A 21265-nucleotide genomic window follows, 5' to 3' on the forward strand; every position below is an offset into this window, starting at 1 on the left:
GTTAGTTCAAGAGTCATTTGAAAGTCGTTTCCATGATTTTCACAAAGAAGAAAACTGCATGCTTGTTTTTATAAACCCATTTTCTCTTGGTGAACAACAAATAATGAAGATGCCAAGTAAAATGCAAATGGAACTAATTGACGTGAAAGCAAATTCGTGGTTGAAAATTAAATTTGAAGAGTTTTCCTCAGTCCCAAATGCATCTGACATGATCCAGTTCTGGCGATCATTACCTAGTGAAAATTTCCCAGAACTGAGAAGATTTGCTCAAAGTGTTATATGTCGTTTCGGAACGACATACAGATGTGAACAAGCATTTTCAGCCATGAAACTAGTTAAAAGCAAAACAAGGTCGCGACTGACTGATTCAAATTTGAAGAAGACAATGCTGCTCACAGTTACAGAGTTAACTCCGAACATTGCAAAACTGGCGAAATCAAAACAGGCTCAAAAATCTCATTAAACCAGATAAATAAATTTGATCAAGTTTATCAGAGTTATTTTTGACTTAATAGTTCTTATTTCTTATTACTATCCTTCTCATGCAAAAGTTGTTTCTTTATACACAAGAAGTAGTCATAGAAGGTGAGGTTACGAGACATTTATGGCGCATCCAACACAGTATGTTAAAAAGTTGGCGAATGGTATGTAGAAGGTTGGCCACCCCTGTACTAAGACAACTCAACTGGACCTCACCCACTCCCTGAAGAGATCTCTTAACTTTCTGTCCTGCGGAACAGGCCAGACTTTACCTTTTTGGTAGTAAATTATTCTGCACTTCAGTACTGCTTCCTTTTTTGTTGTTTGTTTTTCCAACGTATTATATCCCCTTTTGTTGTGTCAATATACTTCACCACCAACATTTATTTGCGCAAAAGAGTATTTACACTTGCGCTTTTTTCATTGTTTATTTTTTGAACGTATGTTGTTGCGAATAAAACTAAACACACGAAGGCGATGATGATACAAACCTCAGGCTGGTGCCACGACCCGCGGGTCTTTTGATCAGGTACCACCTGGGCTGGGAAGAGACAGGCACCAGCAACTGGCACAAGCCCTCCAAAGAAACAAGGTGTGCCGTTTTTCCATGATTTTCCCAAGGATTTTATCAGACCGTGTGGTTTGGCCGTCCAGGCCGGTGAAGCAACAGAAGATTCGTCGTTCGCGGCTCGGCTCCACCCTACACCTGCGAATGGCTGAATCGACCTGGTGTGGCTTGCAGTGAGTTTGTCGCTACAATTTTGAGCCGGCCTTCGAAAACCTCGACATGTTGATGGATGAAGGTCCGAAGGAGCACCTGACGAAGCACGTGCAGAAAGTTTCCAAACCCTTGGACTTCACCAAGTTAAACAGTGCGGACACGTCCAGCCATGAGACTAAGAGGAAGAGATGCAAACGAGCATTCAAGCAGCTGCGGAAAAGTGACGAGACGACGGATGCGTTCATCAACGAATGCATCAAAACGGAAGCGAGTATGTATTTGCTGGGCCTACACTGCCGTGTGGCGAAATACGTTGCCAACAACATCTCCACTCTGAATGTGAACATGGATGGCAGTATGGCTGCATTTAACAACAGCAAGACTGATTCGGTGTACTTCGACACGATTATCAACGACGTGTCGAAGCGCGATCGACAGCCTCCTTCAAGCACGGACCGATCTCTGCGGGAGATATTCTCCCAGCGGCCCGGCACTTCACAAGACAGTAGCGGCGATGACGACGCGGCCACCTCATAACGACAGTGCAGCCTTTATGTAATCAATTGCTGCTGTATCTTTCGGGTTTTTTCATTGCGCACATTTCCTTGACCTACATTTGTTTTTACCGCAACAATAAATGATACAAACAAAAACACAATGTCGTATTTCCGTCACAGAAGCCGCAGGTCCGTTCTGTTTCATGCCATAGCTGCCCACCAAAACCACCCGCATATCTCAACGTCAATCAATACGGCGCCTCTCTCTGCTTTGGTAATTTCCCATTTGTCACGATCATTCACTGCTTAGCAATAAAAAATGAAAGTTCTGCACTGCAAGGTTGAATAGTTTCAATATTGTCTCAACAAAGATTGGAAACTTTGCAAAACTGCACTGCGATACCGTTTCTTTTGCGTTCAGTTACTTCTTTCCTCAGCGATACTGTTCGACTACGACCGGACGCTGGACGCGCAGCGGGTGATTGAACAACTTGCAAGCCTTTTTTCGTCCATGTTTCATGTAATGAAGTGAGCAATAGTTGTCATGAACAACGCAAAGAAAAGGTAAACATAACAGACACTAATTGGCCATTTTTACTCCCAAACTTTTAATCATTTTACAATTGGTTAATAATTCTCTGTACAGATATGTCTACTTACACTGGTAGACCAAATATGTAGCACAGAAACTGCATTGTCTTCTTTATGTTTGTTGGGAATGCATACATCAAAAATCCAGTAGGATGAAATTAAGAGTTTTGCAGCCTTTTCTATTGTTTCTGCCTTGCATAACATTTGTTGTTGGATATACACAGTAACCTCTGAGCCTTTTATGACAATGCAAGGGTATGGGGTAGTAGACAAACTACTAACATCATCCAAACTATAAAAACACATGATACAAAAGTTAGCAACGTGCAACATAATTTTACCATCATTAAAGTCATTACAGCCGCATTTTCTGTTGTGAGTAAACATGTGCATTAAAGGCATACTTTCAAGGTTTTATGTAAGACAGCAAGAGACATGAATGCCCAAGATCCATTTGACATGATGAGTTGGTGGACTCTTTAAACCAGGGGTGGGGAACCTACTGAGTACTGCGGGCCGCATGAATTGCACATTTGGGGAGGGCCATTTTTTAAAATTCCCTATCAAATACCCAAAGCACTCAAGTGGTTTTGTATTTCAACGCTCCTGATTTTATTTTTATTTGCTGTCACAACAAACAAGGTATACAGATTTATCACTCATTGCTATAAAAAAAGAAGTTTGTCCATTCTTTCTGGAACACATTAGCTTCACCACCGATCTTTCTTTTTTCCAAGATTCAATTTTAAGTAACAATATAAGGATCCAACGATTTGTACAGTAAGCTAATGGCTCTAAAATCAATTTAAAACTAACGCCACAAGGCAAATGAATTGTTACCGCAAGGAGAGACAATCGAGTGGCTGTTACGTCACAATAATAGCAAATGGTTGAATGTGTGGCAATTTTTATGAAAGTTTGACGTCATAATGTTGAAAGTGAAGATATTGAATATAAATCACCGATAATGTCGAAGTCGTTCAAGGAAATAAAAGGGAAGCGGGACGCAGGTTCCCCACCCCTGCTTTAAACACCTAGGGAAGAAGTGCAAAAATTTGCTCTGCATTTACAAAAAAAGAAAGAAAATAAATGCATGTTCTTAAGGCCTTTTCTCTGAAAACATAACTGTTCTTGCTACAAACTAAACACAAAACAAGCACAAATCTTTGCACACATTGTCTCTGATTGACTTACTATGTCTCTCATATTGACTTACTTACTTCATACAAATTTTGAGCAGTCCGGTTTTTATCATTGTGTAAGTTTTGTATTTGCAAAAGCTTTGTGAAATACAAAAAAGGTGTTTACTTTCATGAATAAATATACAATTTGTTTTGCCACGTGTTATTTTGTAACATTTTTTTGTACAAAGAACTCATACAAACAGTGTGTCATAAGCAGACATGGGGTCGAATACACGCGTCCTATATTCGAATACTTTACGAATACCTGCATGACTGTATTCGAATTCATGATTATTTTGGTAATTTTTGAGTGACAGCAATTCGAATAAAATGAGTCAAGTATTCGTATTCACGAATTGTTTCGTAATGCTAAGGTGGCAGCAATTCGAATTGTATTCGAATAAAACGTGTCAAGTATTAGTATTCATGAATAGTTGACCAAAAAACAACAACGTGTAATTCAAATACTATTCGAATAAACCCCAGGCGTGTATTCGTATTCATGAATACTTCGTACTTTTTGAGAAGTAGTAATTCGAATTGTATCCGAATTAATAGTTCTAGTTATTTGTATTCACGAATTGTTCAGTTGAAGCAAACAATTCACATAGCATTCGAATGCACCGATTCGGATATTTGCAGTTGCGGAAAATAAAAGAAATAAAAGAGCCCCGAAACTTAAAAGGTATTCGACCAAAAAGTAACATGGGTTTATGAATTGCAAATTTATTGGTAAAAATGTAAACAAACGAGCTTTGTTTGCCACCTCAGCTTGACTGATTTAAGTCTCCGTTATATAAATTTCACCAAATTTACATGAGATGTTTGCTTCATGAACACGCTACACCTGTCATGTGCTGAGAACAACCCAATGCTGCAAGCTTTGTAACACAATTCCATTTATGTAACGTCACAATTACACTTCTATGTGTCATTGTTTCGTAACATAAACTTGTCAAATCAGGTCACATTCACTGCCAATTTGAATTGTATTCGAATCTATTTGGCAACAATATATAGCAAAATATTCTCGACTACTCCTAGTTTGGAGGTAATCGACAACTCGAATTGTATTCGTAAAAATGTAGTCATGTATTCGATTTTGCTAATTGTTACGTAGAAACAGGGTGACAACAATTCGAATTGTATTCGTACAAATGTAGTCATGTATTCGATTTTACGAATTGTTACGTTGCCAAAGGCCGACAACAATTCGAATTGTATTCGTAAAAAATATCGTGTATTCGAATTTGCAAATTCTTAGGTTGGCAAAAACCTACAATTCGAATTGTATTCGAATAAATTTACTCAAGCTTTTGTATTCATGAATTGATGGTTCAAAAGATAACATCAACAATTCGAATTGTATTCATGCACTATCGAACGAAAGCCAAAATCATTCGAATACAGCACGAAGGTGGCAAAACCTGTATTCGAATGCATTCGAATACGAATTGCCCCATGTCTGGTCATAAGAACAAATCTAAATCAGAGGCGTCCAGTCATAATCCCTCCGATGGTAGCTTCGCACCATTGGCTTATCAGTAGGGCAATCGTGAGAAAGTTGCACTTGATTTTTACAAAAGTTGCAGTAAAAATTTGCATTTATACACAAGTTCTTTAAAATTATTAGGGTATAAGATACTCGAAAGGTTCCGTTGTATAACCCAACAGTTTAAGATTTTGTCTGCTTGTTCGGTTTCTGACAGCATTTCGCGCCCACATACCTGTCAAATTTGGTACTTTCCCATTTAATGCACGGCCTGATGAGACCGCCGAAGATTACATTTTTTCCGGTACGCAGCATGAAAATAACGCAATGCGGGAATAATTTTCCGCAAAAAGCGAAACAAGAACTTTTACGTGCTTTAGCCTTACTTTCTGACATATTGTTTTACAAATAGGCACTTGTCACAATTTCTCCGTGTGGTTTGAACGTTTGCTGTGCATCGAGAACATACACACGTCCGTAAAGGACGATTTACCGAATCGGCAAGATTCACAACAATTTCGGTTTTAAGTAATTTGTTAGGGCGGAAAATAAATTCAAGTTTCAAATCATGTATTGTTGACGCCTAAACTGAGGTCACCTTGGACCAAGTTTAGGCCGTTGCAGTGTTTTGCAAACGGATATTGAACACTGCTTAGAAATTGTAAATTTATTGCCTGTTTTTTATTACAGAAAGTTATTGTGCGCCAAACAATACTTAAACGTTAGTCTATAACTCTTATGTTTATGCTGCATTGAAATGTCTGTGTATTTCAAAACAATTGCAATTGTTGCGTTTCAACCGACGTCTATTCGATCAATGGCGTCACTACAAGCGCTTGGCTGAAAAAGTTTTAAAACCGACGTCATTTCGCCACTCCAGGAAGTTTGACGTTTTCACACAAAACCCATACAGATTGTCCAATTTACTATCGTAGCACTAGGGACTTAAATTTACATTGAAGAAACCACATTGCGTCCCATTTAATGCGTCAACGACCTTGTCGCACAACCTAAACCAAATTCCAAAACGTCTAGCACCAGTTCGAAAAGAAACTGTGTACAACAGATTACTCGCGCGGCATGTACGAAAAAAGGTCGAACAAACAAACCATTGGCGGAAGTTACAGCTGTGTGTTGGCGATTAAGATGGGTGGGCTGTGCCCTGTCAATTGTTCAACATCATTTCCTTCAGACTTCATTAATTAATATACAACTTTTATATTTTTCCAGAACTGATTAGTACACAAACAAATTTGTTTGCTTAACTGCCTGTTCTTGCCATACTCTTATCAAATTCATCAACAGCACTTATTACTGCTACTGTTCGTATCAGTGTTTTTTTTAAGGTGTTTTGGGGAACCGTGGTTTCCCAAAATTTGGACTTTGGACCAGTTTGGAAAATTTTGGATTTTTTGGTATTTAAATGAAACACTCTTAAAACTACTTAGCGGTCACCCAAACCAAACCTTAAAAAAACCCTGCGTGTAACCCTCTTTTTGCATAGCGGTCAGCCCGTAAGCACAAAATATTAAGCAGTGACGTCATAAACTTTCTTGAGTACTATTTTGGTAGGGACATTGTGATAAAATCATGTCATAAACAATTTAAGTTCCAGACAATTTCGATTCAAAAATGACCGTTTAATTAACATTTATTATGCGTACCAGTACGGTGGTACGCTCTGGTGAAGCACCGTGCTACGTACCGTACCACAGCTTTCGTACATTTTGATAAAATTTGTTGCGTACCGTACCGTACTGCCATCCTTGTGTACAAATGTATCAGTAAGTAAACTAATCAACACCTCAAGCATTTAATTCTGCACAGTGTTATGCCATTTCACCTTTTGTTGTAGGCAGGTGTATGTATATATACACATTGTTTGACTCAATCACTATATTACTACGGACACAAGTGTGCACAAACGGAGTTCAAGAATCAGATAGCAAGTGATTGGTCGGTAATTGCTACAAAGGCATCAATTAACACGAAAGAAGATAATACAAACCATACAAATTATCTACAAACATCTGTATTTACAAAGAATATTTCTTAAAGCAAACTTAGCACCCATTTTTATCACAAATACGACCAAGACCTGTTTTCGAATTACCCTTCTGGACAGGTGTAACTGGCATGACGTGCGCAAACTTATCAAGTAACTTCTCTTTTTCTTCATTATTTTTTTGCATTCATTAAATAATTGAAATATGTTACATAAAGAAAACTTAAGCAGGGGGAAACCTGTGGTATTAATCCTAAAAAAAAACGTCAAGAAAATATGACTGTTTCCATTGTTAAGCACGGCGCGAAGTCTGTATAGGATGAACGTGGCGGCACCTAGTGGTTAAACAAACCCATTGGGCAATTATGGGGGGACACAGGCTATATTTGACAGCTATTGAGTATGGCGGAAAGGCTGGAAAAGTTAAACCATCGATGTTGCTCCACGTGTGGGGAGAGCAAGGTCAAACCATCTACTCAACATCTAAATTTGAAAAAGGATAAGAAGTGCACTTTGAAGCTGTGATCAATGCATTCGAAACCTACTATGTCCGAGAAACAACATAACCAGCGAGCGATACAGGAATTTTCTAGAAATCCGAATGATGGTGAAACGTGAAAGAATAAGTGTTTCGCGCTTTGAAGCTGTGATCAATGCATTCAAAAACTACTGTTGTCCGAGAAAGAACATCGCCAGTAAGCAATACAAGGTTTCAGTGTTTTTTTTTAAGGTGTTTTTTCTCCAGCGGTTTCCCAAAATTTGGACTTGCAACTACAGTACAGTTTTTTGGTATTTAAATGAAACACTTGCGGTCTCTTAAAACTACTTAGCGGTCACCCAAACCAAACCTTAAAAAAACCTGCAAGGTTTTTCTAGGAATGATGTTGAAAGAATAGATGTTTTTATGTGACTCATTAATCAGAGACAAAACTGTCGTGTGTATCAAGTGTGATTAACTTCGCCAAAGCTTGCTAAGGAAAGAAAAACTAATCCTTGAAAAAGCTATTAAAATGTGCATAACAAATGAAACAGTAAAGCCACAAGTGACAATGTTTCGATCAACAAATTTACTTTTAGCATGGATGCTGTTCGACGCCAACCACGTGGCAATCAATTACCATCTTTGAGTTTGCAGATTCTGCGCTTCAGAACTCGACGTCAGAGCGTGTCCTGTCTGGGGTAGGCGATGCTTGAAGTGTGGTGGAAGAAACCACTTCGCTCGATATTGCAGTGCAACTAATCACCAACGTGCAGATACCATTCAGACATACAACATGCAATCTGTCAGTACTACCAGTTCACCAAAAGATTGGCTAATTGACATTTTTGTGCTTTCATTTACACTTTGTTTTAAGATAGATACGAGAGCCCAAGTAAATATTTTGTCACGAACGATGTTCAAAAACTTCAGGGACGTCCATATATTTCTTCCACCAATATTCGATTGATTCTTAAATACTGGCCACAACATTTAGTTTGTGGGACTGCCATTTACTATACCATTTGTTGTTGTTGTTGGGATTAATGCATTGCCTATTATAGAATTAACTGTAGCTGTAACTCTTGGCCTAATAAATATACTTTTACCGATTGTCAGTGACGAAAACAATTTGCTATCCAGTTTTTTGGAGTTATTTTCAGGGCTGGGTTGTCACTGAATAAATATCGATAGCAGAGATCCTGTAGTCCGTCCCAGCAGAAAAATTCCAATTAATGTGCTACTAAAAATGGAAAGCATGCAAGTGATCAAAAGAATGAAAGAACCAACTAAGTGGGTGAACTCTCTTAAAAGTAGATAAGAAAAACAGGTTGTTTGGATCTAAAAGATTTATGAAGAAAGCAATTTGGCAGAGTTATCTTGCGATAACAAATTTAAGTTGGACAAGAACAGCAAAAAAATACTACCACAACTATGTGACAAACACACATGGATCTAATTTGTTTAAATTGAAAAAGCAGTTGCATTAAAATCTCCTTCCAAAGGGTATATGGATTAGGTCAGCTATGAATGAAGAGTGTATGGAAACTATTTTGTGCACATTAAGTTGATTTCATTCAAGAATAGTTTTTTTGGGTGATAAGTTTGTAAACCAGCTTACCATTTCAACTGTAATGAGTTTTACTCTAATCTGATCGTTTGTTCATAATTTATAGGTGAAACTTTGGCCACATCTTTTGGAATGAAGCTTTGAACTTTTTTAAAAAGTAAACAAGCAAAGTGGCTTGTGGTGATTGAAAAAAAGGTTAACAATTATGTTTAGTTTGAATTTTCTGGGGTTCAAATCTATGAGATTTCATGCAGCTGGAACGTTTTTTTGCTTCTAATCGAGTCAAGTCAGAATGTTATTTGCATAGTCACTTCATCATCACAGTTTTATTGTTGGGTGGGTAAAAGTAAACAGCAATGACACCGCGAAAAAGTTATCGAGTCAAGTGTCCTGTTATTTGAATCGTGGTTGAAGTCCGTTTTTTCTGGGTGTGTTCTGCCGCAGGATCGAAACCGACCGCACGAACCTGGTGGGGTACGTCCGGTTGCATAAAACCGTGGGTACACCACTGATCTCTATAAATTTAATCTACCCTTTTCAGTTTGTAACCAACATGTGTTGAATACATTTTTGTTATAATGTTGTGAATTCTCTATTTTACCTTGAGAAAATGAGACTTGGTGCGTAAATAAAAATTACAGAGAAGGATTAAACACTTTGTGGACAATGTAATGCAGCACAGTTACGAGTTGCAATAATGTCTACTGTTGAGAATAACTTGCTTGACCGAGAAGAAATCGACGAAGGCATTTTAGAAGGCGAACTTAGTGATTCTTCGAACTACGATCTACCGGAAGCTGTGCCAGGCACATACGGGCAGCTAGCAGAAAGGCAAGACGATCTGTCAGATTTTGAAGATCCTTTAAATACGGGCCTAGAATTCTCTGATTCCGAGAGACGTTATCTAGGCAACGCCGCGGTGTTTCCTATGTACAAGCCCCTGTTTCCTATATTCCTATACTCATCCCTTGTACAAGTGATGGGTGCCTTCTCAAACCTGGCTGTGGTGTCTCAAGACCTGTGAGCTCAAAAACGTTCCGAAATATTCGGAATTCTACGACGCCACTATCTTTGGTCCTGGTTATCACCTGCTGAGATACCTCCAGCAGTTCCGTTCTGTCCTGTATCAAAAGGAGATTGCAAGTGTTGATTTCTCCCCGGTGGTTCAAAGAGACGGACGATGTGTCAATAAGAAGGCGGTGTGGTTCTATCAACGAGCGCATAGGCAGAACGTTGATTGGTTGGCGTTTGATTTGGCTGCCCCTGAATTACCTTTCGGGGCTCGACGCCCAGCGGAACGACATTCGGTTACTGGACTTTCCGTCTGCAGTACAATCATGTAAACCAGGGGTGGCCAACCTTCTACATACCATTCGCCAACTTTTTAACATACTGTGTTGGATGCGCCATAAATGTCTCGTAACCTCACCTTCTATGACTACTTCTTGTGTATAAAGAAACAACTTTTGCATGAGAAGGATAGTAATAAGAAATAAGAACTATTAAGTCAAAAATAACTCTGATAAACTTGATCAAATTTATTTATCTGGTTTAATGAGATTTTTGAGCCTGTTTTGATTTCGCCAGTTTTGCAATGTTCGGAGTTAACTCTGTAACTGTGAGCAGCATTGTCTTCTTCAAATTTGAATCAGTCAGTCGCGACCTTGTTTTGCTTTTAACTAGTTTCATGGCTGAAAATGCTTGTTCACATCTGTATGTCGTTCCGAAACGACATATAACACTTTGAGCAAATCTTCTCAGTTCTGGGAAATTTTCACTAGGTAATGATCGCCAGAACTGGATCATGTCAGATGCATTTGGGACTGAGGAAAACTCTTCAAATTTAATTTTCAACCACGAATTTGCTTTCACGTCAATTAGTTCCATTTGCATTTTACTTGGCATCTTCATTATTTGTTGTTCACCAAGAGAAAATGGGTTTATAAAAACAAGCATGCAGTTTTCTTCTTTGTGAAAATCATAGAAACGACTTTCAAATGACTCTTGAACTAACTTAATTTTTTCTATATACTTTGTAAAATTGTCATCATCAGCAATACATTCACTCTGTTCTTTCAAATGTGGGAATTGTGTCAAATCCTGATTTCTTAGCTGGGAGACGAACATATTTAGCTTCATTTTGAATGCATTAATATCACTTACTAGGCTTGCAAACAATTTGTTCTTGCCCTGCAGTTTCAAATTTAGATCATTGAAATCAACTAAAAATACCAAATCGAGCAGCCAGTTGTTGTCACATAAAAGAGCTCTTTCCTCAGGTAGCTCATTTTTCTCTTCAAGAAAGTCATAGACAGTTTTTTTCAGTTTCCAAAACCTATTCAGCACATGTCCTCTAGAAAGCCACCGCACCTCACAATGAAGCACTAGTTCACTGTAATACAAATCTAACATTCACACATTTCACAACCGGTGACATAACATGCTGCAAATTTAAAGTTTTTCCACACAATGACTCTTGATGTATAATGCAGTGATATATGTCAGAAGAGGGCGATTTATAAATTTCTCAAGCAAAGTGGTAGTGCCAGCAACTCTTCCAATCATTGATGGGGCTCCGTCAGTACACACACACTGACGAGTTTACTACAATCTATTTGTAAATTTTCTAGGCATGATTTTACTTTGTCAAAAATATCTGATCCCCTTGTTTTTTCATGAAGTGACTCGAGACTGAGAAGTTCTTCAAAGACACTGAAATTATCATCAATTCCTCGTATAAATATGCATAACTGGGCTACATCAATTATGTCAGTTGATTCATCCAATGCTAATGAAAAAAATATGCAAGATTGGACAAGGTCTTTCAATTGCTGAGACACATCACTAGCAAGTTCTTCTGTGCGTCTCGTAACAGTTTGTTTTGATAAAGCAATTTCATCTGCTTTCTTTTCAATGTTTTTATTACAAAGACAATTTGCAAATATCTGGAGACAAGGCTTAACAATTTCTTCTCCGTCAGAGAATGATTTCTTTTTTTTGGTCAGCAATAAAGCAATTTCATAAGAAGCTTCCGTCATCGCCAAACTTTCACAATTTGCCGCCTCCTAATTTCTTGTTTTTTCTTGGCCACATATTCTCTTCGCAACTCAGATCCATGCACGAGCTTCAGTTTTCCTTCAATTTCAGTCTGATGTTGTGTTTTATAATGTCTGTTAAGATCATGTCTCCTATTCTGTGAAATAATGCTTTCACATACAATGCACAACGGTTTTCCCGATGGACCCGCTATAAATAACAAGTCATTTTCCCACTGTCCATTAAATTCACGCCCAGTATCACTTTCTGCCTTTCGTTTGCTCATTTTTTACCACTTCGTGACTCTGTGATAGTTAATCCTGAAATAAAAAAGATTTACCCCTCTCGCGCTTTGGACACGTTTTAACAGTCTATTCTGGCTGCCAGACGATTTTACACAGATTAATAAGGATCTGTGGGATTCAAAACCGTACAGAATATCTCAATTACCCCTTTGACATCCATATACCCTCCCTAATCTACATAAAATCGTCAAAAATATCCAAAAAACAAAAAGGAACTGCGTCCCAGTTGCATGAAAGGGTTAAATTTCGAAAATAACTGCAAATGTTCACAAACGAAAGACAATGCACAACGCACCAACCTGAACCAAAGTCTAAACAAAACAAGTTGTCCAACCTATTGTTACGCAATAAAGCCTATGGAGCCATTTTGTGTCCAAAATAAAACTTTGGGTAGAGGAAAATAACACATAAATTGTCTGATATTTACAAACTGGAGAGGTTAAACGCGAATTTGATTTGTCCAATTGAAGGAAAATTTCGGGTTCTAACATTTCAACGCAATATTAAAAGCTAAATTGCTTTTTTTCATGTAAATTTTACCGCTTATTGTTTATGTAAAGTTTAAATATTTGAATTCAGCGAGCATTATCACGCTCAAATGTTAGAACCCAAAAGTTTTATTCGATTTTGTGTATCAATTTCACGTTAAAGCCAAACAGTTTGTAAAAATCAGACAATTTATGTGTTTTTCCCTATACCTGCTGTATTAATTTGGACACAAAATGGCGTCCATGCGGCTCTATCGCGTAACAATGGGTTGGACTACTTGTGTTTTATATATACTTTGACCGGAACGAGCCGCAATTGTACACTGACAAAAATGTGGTGACTGGTGCGGCCCATTTTTATTCATCCCAACACTTCTTCTTCATTTGATTTTCATGATTATCAAAAGAAGGCAATGCGCCCTTTCTAATCATGCAATGCGCCACGTTTGGCGCATGCGCCATAGGTTGGCCACCACTGTCTTAGTAGGTTGCATATTCTTGATTTTGTTTCTAGTTTTCCAAATGATGTGATTGAGTGAGGTGTTTAGAAGTACAATTAGAAAGTTAAAAGGAGGAGCGGGCCGGATCAACTTACCATGCTACAAAAGTCTAACATGAAAAACGTCAAGCAATTTAACCGTCGATTGAATGACACCCAAAAAATGTTTTAAATTAACAAATAAAAAACAACTAGAAAGGTAGCTTTTCTATGTATATTTTATTTACAGATTTACTATGTACCTGTCATTTTTATAGTGTTAAACTACACAATCCAGTTTCATTGTTTGTTTAATATGGCTACAACACAAGGAAAGCTAATCTTGGATATTATAAAGAAAGAAAACAACAATACAGCTCCATGGAGTTTCCAGTAATTTTGGAAATAAAGCTTGTTTGCCTTAAACAAGTTTTGTCGGTATTCTTTTTCCATTATTAAATTGTCATGTATTTACAAAATTAGTAAAAAGGAAAGGTAAAAAACACTACTATCAATCTAGATTTGCACCATTTAGTATATTTAGTTATAAAGCAATCAGTTTTATCCCAAAAATTGTTTACATAAAAAACACTTTGCTAACTGTGAGCTTGGCACCACAGCAACCAGGCAGTTCATACAGCGAATAGCAGGGTATCTTTGCTCCAACATTGCAGTTTTATAACGGTGCCCGTCATGAATTGCCTTCTTCCAGCTAAGTCCTGTGACCAGCATTTTTTTTATCTCCTGGAACGTTATCACAATCCCTAAAAGCACATACATTTTTCAGCAGATATGTTTATTTGTTAATGTAACTTTCAGAACAGAAACTTAACATCATGCAAGGTTTTAAGCGTGAAAGAAAACACCTGTAATAGGCTCAGCATGTAAACTTTCAAACTCAGATATATTGCATGGGAGTGTTGCATACCAAAAATCATACATGTAACAGTTAGGCCGTGAGTATTTCATTTACAACCATACCTCAAAACAGACAATTTAACATGGTTTGCCAAAAGTTACAAAAGGTAGCTGTCAGCATACGGCAAACAAACACATTTCCACTGCACCCAGGCTGCGGGGTGGAAAGAGTAGAAACTTTTTTTAAGGCCACATTTTAAACCCAAGTAAATATAATCACCTCCACATTCTTTGTCTCTACTGCCCTGGGTGTTTGTAATAAAGTTCTTGCATATTTTGGAGTACCTAAACCATTTCTGTAACATCGTAAATCACTCAACCGTAACCTACGTCACATCTTATATGGTGTGATTGCACCACAATGCCAGAATCCCCTATGACGTAACAATGTCATTGTGGTTATTTCTCTATGCTGTGCTTTTGGCCATTTAGTATTGAGTTTAGTTTGGACCACGTGTAGTTCGTTAGTTGCTGACTTAAATTTGCAAGCGTTAGATAAAGTAATGAAAGTGACTAAATATAATTTGTTTGTCATTAATAGATGGTAATGCTAACTTTATAACTCTGACGAAAAAGGAATAATGTTGCCTTTGCAAGGTAAGCTTGATTTGCATTAAAGTTGTCTTATCGCAATTAACCGTATATTAAAAGTCTACGTTTTTATCTGTGTAGAACACTTTCTGGTGATATCAAACTGTGTTTATCTTTGATACCCTGGTCCAAAACTCTGGTAAGCTTTATTTCTGCCGGTATAAATTTAATTTCTGTTTCGCATTTTTGAGTGAATGTTCTCTTTGCAGAAAACCGTGATTATCTTGTCGTATTGAACCGTGTCGACGTGTAAAATAAATTCACGCGTTTCCAGAAATTGGACTTCTCTAGTGTGACGCCAGCGCGGTACCAGGCGCGCAAACTCCTGACGTTACATTAAAGTTTTCAGAGTTTCCTGAAAATAAAGTTTTCAGAGTTACCTGGAAATAAAGTTTCCAGTGGCTACTATACATAAAGATTCCAGAGTTATCTATAAAGCGAATTTCGCCACGATGGCTGAAGATTTGGAAAAGACACCATCTCCGATGGAATCGCCGGTGCCTACACGTTTGAGACCATTTGCTGCACAACCGGTCCCAACCTACGACGATCTACGCCGATGTGCAGATAAATTGAATAGCTGGTATGTTGTGGCTGAAACTGGCATTCTAAATAAAGAGCATTCCACGTTGCGAGTGGCTCAAAAACAAATTGACGAAAACTACACGATACTTCACAGTATGTACGATGCATTTATTAATTCATGTAACGACCCAGAGAAACTTGCTGCCTCCAAAGAAGATTTAAAATCTCTTGAGCAGAGCAAACTTGAATTCGAAACTAGAGTATCAGAGCTACCGCCTTCCAAAATGCCTGACTCACTGCCAGAACTTGTTCTAAGTCCACAGTTCAGGGCCCCAACTGTTGTTTCCAGTAGGACGTCACGGTCTGGCCGCTCACGTTCATCTAGCGCGAGCACATCTGCTACGGAGAGAAGTCGCCGAGAGGCAAAGGTAGAGCGGCAGCTTGCGCTAATCCGCCTCAAACAAATTGATGAGGAAAACGATCTTGCTAAGCGCGAAGCGCTTGAAATAGAAGAGCAGAGAAAACATGCCCTGGAAAAGGAAGAAAAACAGAGAAAGGCAGCGCTAGAACAAGAACAAAAACAAAGAAAGGCGGAAATTGCTCTACAAGCGGAAAAGCGGAAACTACAAGCAAAATACGAATTTCAGGCTGCCGACGCAAGAGCCAGAATCCTAAATGAAGACGACGAAGGTTTATCACAAACGGACATGAGGTCCAACGACGATCAGGTTCCAGACGTAGTGACGGTTTTTCCGGATGATGCCTCCAATGACGGTATCATGACGTCCTCTGCTGCTAGGAACTGTACGTTTCCTATCCGCGATAGAGAAGAACCACAGGAAAGTATGCGTCCTAGTGTACGTGTTCCTGTGACTAAAGCCCATTCCGTTGTTAAAGTGAACGAAGAAAACCCAGCTGTGCTTCCATACATAGTGAAGGCAGTTGGAGAGGGCATGAGTATGCCGAAGCCCGATCACATGACGTTCTCGGGCAATCCTACTGATTATTGGATGTTTGTACGCTACTTTGAATCCAATCTTGAATGCAAAACACGGAGCGATGATATGCGATTGACACTGCTTATAAATCAGTGCAAGGGAAAAGCGAGGTCTTTAATTGAACATTGCTCTGTTCTAGATACGGAAGAAGGTTATCCCAAGGCCAGAAGCATTCTTTATGAGAACTTCGGTAAGCCCTACATAGTTGCTAGAGCCTTTGTTGAAGAGTTAACTAAGGGTCCGAACTTGAAGCCCGACGATGCTACTGGAATGCGTACTTATGCGCAAACTATGAGGAAATGTCTATTGGTACTTCACCAGCTAGGAAATTTTGCTGATCTCAACACAGTTGACCGTTTAGTGGCTCTTGCAAATAGGCTCCCGTACGAGTCGCAAAAGCTTTGGCGCCGCCGAGTCGCGCAGACTGTAAGGAAAACCGGAAGAGAAGCGGATTTTGCCGATCTCGTTGAGTTCGTCGAAGAAGAGTCTGCCGTTGTAAATACTTTACCTGGTCAATTGTGTGTTTCCCGAAAGGCTGAAGAAAAGAAACGCCCCGCAAAACCCGGTGGGAGGAACGTTACCTGTGCGACTGTGACCACAAACCAGAGTCCTGCTCCTGTGTCACCAATAAGCTGCCCGTGTTGTAAACGAAATCACGTGTTGGAAAGATGTGAAGTGTTCGGCAGAAAGTCCACGGTGCAGAGAAAAGAGTTTCTAAGAGATAAGTTTATGTGCTTTAACTGTTTTGGTTACCGACATACGTCAAGGGTGTGTACCCAGCCCAGTGCCTGTACTGTGAGAGGTTGCAACCTTTCACACCACACGTTGCTACATGAAAATATGCAAAATTCCGTGCGTTCCAGGACATACTCGCATGCTCCTGAGAGATACAACAGAGCTCCGCGCAGCGAACCTTCTAATGGACAGACATCGAGTTCTACAGCCAGGTGCAACGCGATAAAGAATTGTCATTCATCTTACTTTTCTGTTATTCCAGTGAAAATTCGGTCGAACGGTCAGGAGATCATAACGTACGCGTTCCTCGACCAAGGGTCTGACACAAGCTTCTATGACAAAAAGTTGGCAGATCTGCTTCCAATAAGAGGAAGACCAAAACAAGTTACGATGTCCAGCGTCGGAAGAAGACCGGCGAACCATAGCGGAATAAGCGCGAGTTTCAGCGTTTTATCAATAGATGGAAATGAAGAGATAAGTGTCGACAATGCTTTGTCCATCGACACCATACCAGTTGAGCCGAATCCGACACCAACAAAGTCGGAAGTGAACAGGTTTCCACACCTACAGGGTTTGGAATTTCCTGTGTTGGATGAAGGAGAGGTGCTACTACTTATCGGCACTGACGTCCCATGGACGCTTCAGGCAAAACTCAATGGTATTTGCCACATCATCCAGTTTGCCACCCGCGCAAACCCGACAAGGTACGCATCGTTTTTGATTGCGCAGCGCAGCACAGAGGATTGTCTCTTAACGACGCCTTGCTGCAAGGTCCCGATTTGGTTAATAGTTTAATCGGTGTCTTGGAACGATTTCGTATGAACAGTATTGCTCTGGTAGCGGACGTGGAAGCAATGTTCCACCAGGTCCGCGTTCACAAGTCTGACATTGATGCTTTAAGGTTTTTGTGGTGGCCAGGGGGAGATCTATCCCGAACGCCCACCGTTCATCGTATGCTCGTGCACATTTTTGGCGCAACGTCATCGCCCAGCTGCGCCACATTCTGCTTGCGTGAAACCGCCGAGCAGTTTGGAAAAATGTTTGATAAAGATGTTGGCGACATCGTCCGTAATGATTTTTACGTAGACGATTGTTTGACGTCAGCCGAAACAGTCGAGTGTGCCACCGAGTTGGTCACGCAACTACGTGCCTTGCTGAAGAAAGGAGGATTTCGCCTGACCAAATGGCTATCTAACGATCAACGTGTCTTGGATCAAATTCCAGAGGCAGAGAGAGCAAAATCGCTAACCGATGTAAACTTGGACGCTTCCGTAAAAGAGCGCGTTCTAGGTGTTTACTGGCGGGTACAGAGTGACGAATTTGGATTCAGCATAACTGACACGATGCAAGGCAAGAAATTTACCCGACGCAATATTTTATGTGCTGTTAACACGCTTTATGACCCTTTGGGTTTTGCCGCACCTGTAACTTTGATTGCTAAGGTGTTACAACAGGAAATAGTCCGACAGAAGCTGGGGTGGGATGACGAGCTGCCTAAAGACGATATTGAAGAATGGCGACGCTGGCTTTCTCAATTGCCGGAGCTCGAGAAGTTAACACTTCCCCGCTGCTTTAAGCCTCCTACTTTCGGCTCAGTCGCGAAGTGCGAGATGCACCATTTTTCGGATGCTTCAACTCAAGGCTATGGAATTGTGTCCTACCTTCGTCTGGAAGATGTTGATGGACAAGTCCACTGCTCGTTTCTATTTGGCAAATCGAAGGTGACACCCCCGAAAACTGAAAGCATTCCGAGGCTTGAACTTGCTGCTGCTGTCTTAGCTGTAAAAGCGGACAAATGGCTTAGAAGCCAATTAAAATTTGATAACTGCGAGTCCGTGTTTTGGACAGACTCGTGTGCCGTCCGACAAAGTATTTACAACCAAAGCAAACGCTTTGGTACGTTTGTTGCCAACAGGTTGGCCGAAATTCATCGACAGACAAGTCCTGATCAATGGAGGCACGTAAATTCCCAGCTAAACCCCGCCGATGATGCTTCGCGAGGTTTGTCCGTGCACAAGCTCATCCGCTCTCGATGGCTGACTGGTCCAAAGTTTCTTTGGCAAACTAAAGATCGATGGCCAACCCCGCCGGAGTTGAAGACTCAGCTTCCTCCAGAGTTCCAGCCAGCTGAGCGGAAGAGGATTGTTGTAAACGTTTCTGCACAGTCAGGGTCAACCGATCGTTTGCTGAATCGATATTCATCTCTTCATAACCTGAAGACAACGGTCGCATGGCTGCTGCGTTTTAAGTCGTTCCTGCGCTCAAAGATTTCCGTGCCCACCGGCAAGCTGAGCGTGGATGAGCTGAAGGATGCGGAGTTAGAGATAATAAAGTATGTGCAACGCCAGTGTTTCGCTCCTGCTATCGACGTTTTGTCCAGCGACGGACAATCCGATAGGGAGCTGCAAAGGAAATTGAAGAAATCGCCACACGCTAATTCGTTGGCGAAACTTAGCCCCCAGGTTTTCAATGGCCTACTGCGAATTGGGGGGAGATTGGAAAAAGCGCCTATTGCCTTTGACGCAAAACACCCGATTATACTGCCGTATGATCACCACCTAACAAGAATGATTATTCAAAGCCATCATCAAGAAGTTGGCGATTGTGGAACTGCTCATACCTGGACGTCACTGCGCCAGCGCTTCTGGATTATTAAGGGAGGCGCCGCTGTGAGGAAGGAACTCAGCAATTGCATGCTGTGTCGCAAGAGAACCGTACGACGAGGACAACAGCAAATGGCGGAACTGCCATTCGCCCGATTGAAGCCTGATGAGCCACCGTTTACTTACGTTGGCATTGACTACTTCGGTCCATTCATGGTGAAGCGAGGAAGAAGTGAAACGAAAAGTTATGGGTGCATATTCACCTGCTTGACTATGCGAGCTGTACACATCGAGGTGGCACCTGATTTATCCACTGATGCATTTATCAATGCCCTGCGTCGATTCATAGGAAGAAGAGGCAGACCAAAGGAGATATACAGCGATAACGGCACGAACTTTGTTGGTGCTGAAAGAGTATTACGTGAAGCCCTACAAGGTCTCCAGCAGTCCCGACTAGAATCGTACTTTAAACGACTGGAAATCAAGTGGAATTTCAATTGTCCCGCTGCTTCCCACATGGGAGGTTCGTGGGAGAGAATGATTAGATCTATTCGTCGCATCCTAAATGCGATGTTAACAAGAAACCAACCGATCGGTGCGGACATGTTGCAAACTTTGATGATCGAAGTGGAAAGCATTTTAAATTCCAGACCGTTGACACCGATCAGCTTCACTTCTACTGAAGATGAACCACTGACGCCCAACCATTTGTTGTTGGGACGCGCTTCTGACAGTGTTCCAGTGGGACTTATCAATCCAAAGGACTGCTATAGCCGAAGACGATGGAAACAAATCCAACTTCTCGCCGATGATTTCTGGAGAAGATGGTCTCGGGAATATTTGCCCACAATTGCCTTACGCCAAAAGTGGCCTGACCGACAACGCAATTTCCAACCGGGAGATGTGGTGATGATCGTTGATGAGACTCAGCCTCGACGTCGATGGGAGATTGGACGCGTTCTGCACGCGTTTCCGGACAAACACGGTGTTGTCCGCCAAGTCAACGTTAAAACGCAATCCGGTTCCACGTATAGACGGCCGATTGCAAAGTTGTGCTTGCTCTGCGAGGCGAGCACCCAATGCCAATAAGTGCATCCGACGCATTCAGGCCACGCAGTCGTCGAACTGGCCCTGAATTGCGGTGCACAAGATCCTAATTGCGATGAAAGAAGAAATATCATGAACGCTATGCTGTTTGCTGCGTTATACATGCCGCACTCTGAAATACGCCAGGTTGGAACTTTGCTCACCAACGGCGTTTCGCGACGCGACTGTTTAGCTTTCGTGTGTGTTTTCGTTGTTTCATGATTCGATGTTTTCTTGGTTTGTTTGTAAATGTGTTTGAAGTGTAAGCACACATTTAGGGGGGAGAATGTAACATCGTAAATCACTCAACCGTAACCTACGTCACATCTTATATGGTGTGATTGCACCACAATCCCCTATGACGTAACAATGTCATTGTGGTTATTTCTCTATGCTGTGCTTTTGGCCATTTAGTATTGAGTTTAGTTTGGACCACGTGTAGTTCGTTAGTTGCTGACTTAAATTTGCAAGCGTTAGATAAAGT

The 21265-nt window shown here is 40.5% G+C and overlaps 1 protein-coding gene and 2 pseudogenes across 1 annotated transcript; 2 read left to right on the forward strand and 1 right to left on the reverse strand.

Annotated features, from left to right (window-relative positions):
* Positions 1 to 542: 542 nt before the first annotated feature.
* LOC145232604 (uncharacterized) lies at positions 543 to 1738 on the forward strand (annotated as a pseudogene).
* A 9841-nt stretch (positions 1739 to 11579) lies between these two features.
* Positions 11580 to 12201, reverse strand: LOC145232605 (zinc finger BED domain-containing protein 5-like; annotated as a pseudogene).
* Positions 12202 to 12834: 633 nt separating this feature from the next.
* On the forward strand, positions 12835 to 20784 carry LOC145232606 (uncharacterized). Its single transcript, XM_080097265.1, has 3 exons — positions 12835 to 14840; positions 14916 to 17750; positions 17822 to 20784. The coding sequence occupies exons 2-3, from the start codon at positions 15287 to 15289 to the stop codon at positions 20782 to 20784; spliced, it is 5427 nt and encodes a 1808-aa protein (XP_079953391.1). The 5' UTR covers positions 12835 to 14840; positions 14916 to 15286.
* The last annotated feature ends 481 nt before the right edge of the window (positions 20785 to 21265 follow it).

The sequence above is a fragment of the Phallusia mammillata genome, chromosome 6 (assembly GCF_965637545.1).
Source record: "Phallusia mammillata chromosome 6, kaPhaMamm4.hap1.1, whole genome shotgun sequence".
NCBI lineage: Eukaryota > Metazoa > Chordata > Ascidiacea > Phlebobranchia > Ascidiidae > Phallusia > Phallusia mammillata.

What these genes read in the sequence shown, in the direction of transcription:
- LOC145232606 (XM_080097265.1), top strand. Translation starts at nt 15,287, where the DNA reads ATGGCTGAAGATTTGGAAAAGACACCATCTCCGATGGAATCGCCGGTG. An exon ending in GCTTCAGGCAAAACTCAATG is followed by an intron (nt 17,751 to 17,821) that starts GTATTTGCCACA and finishes TTGATTGCGCAG; the next exon opens with CGCAGCACAGAGGATTGTCT.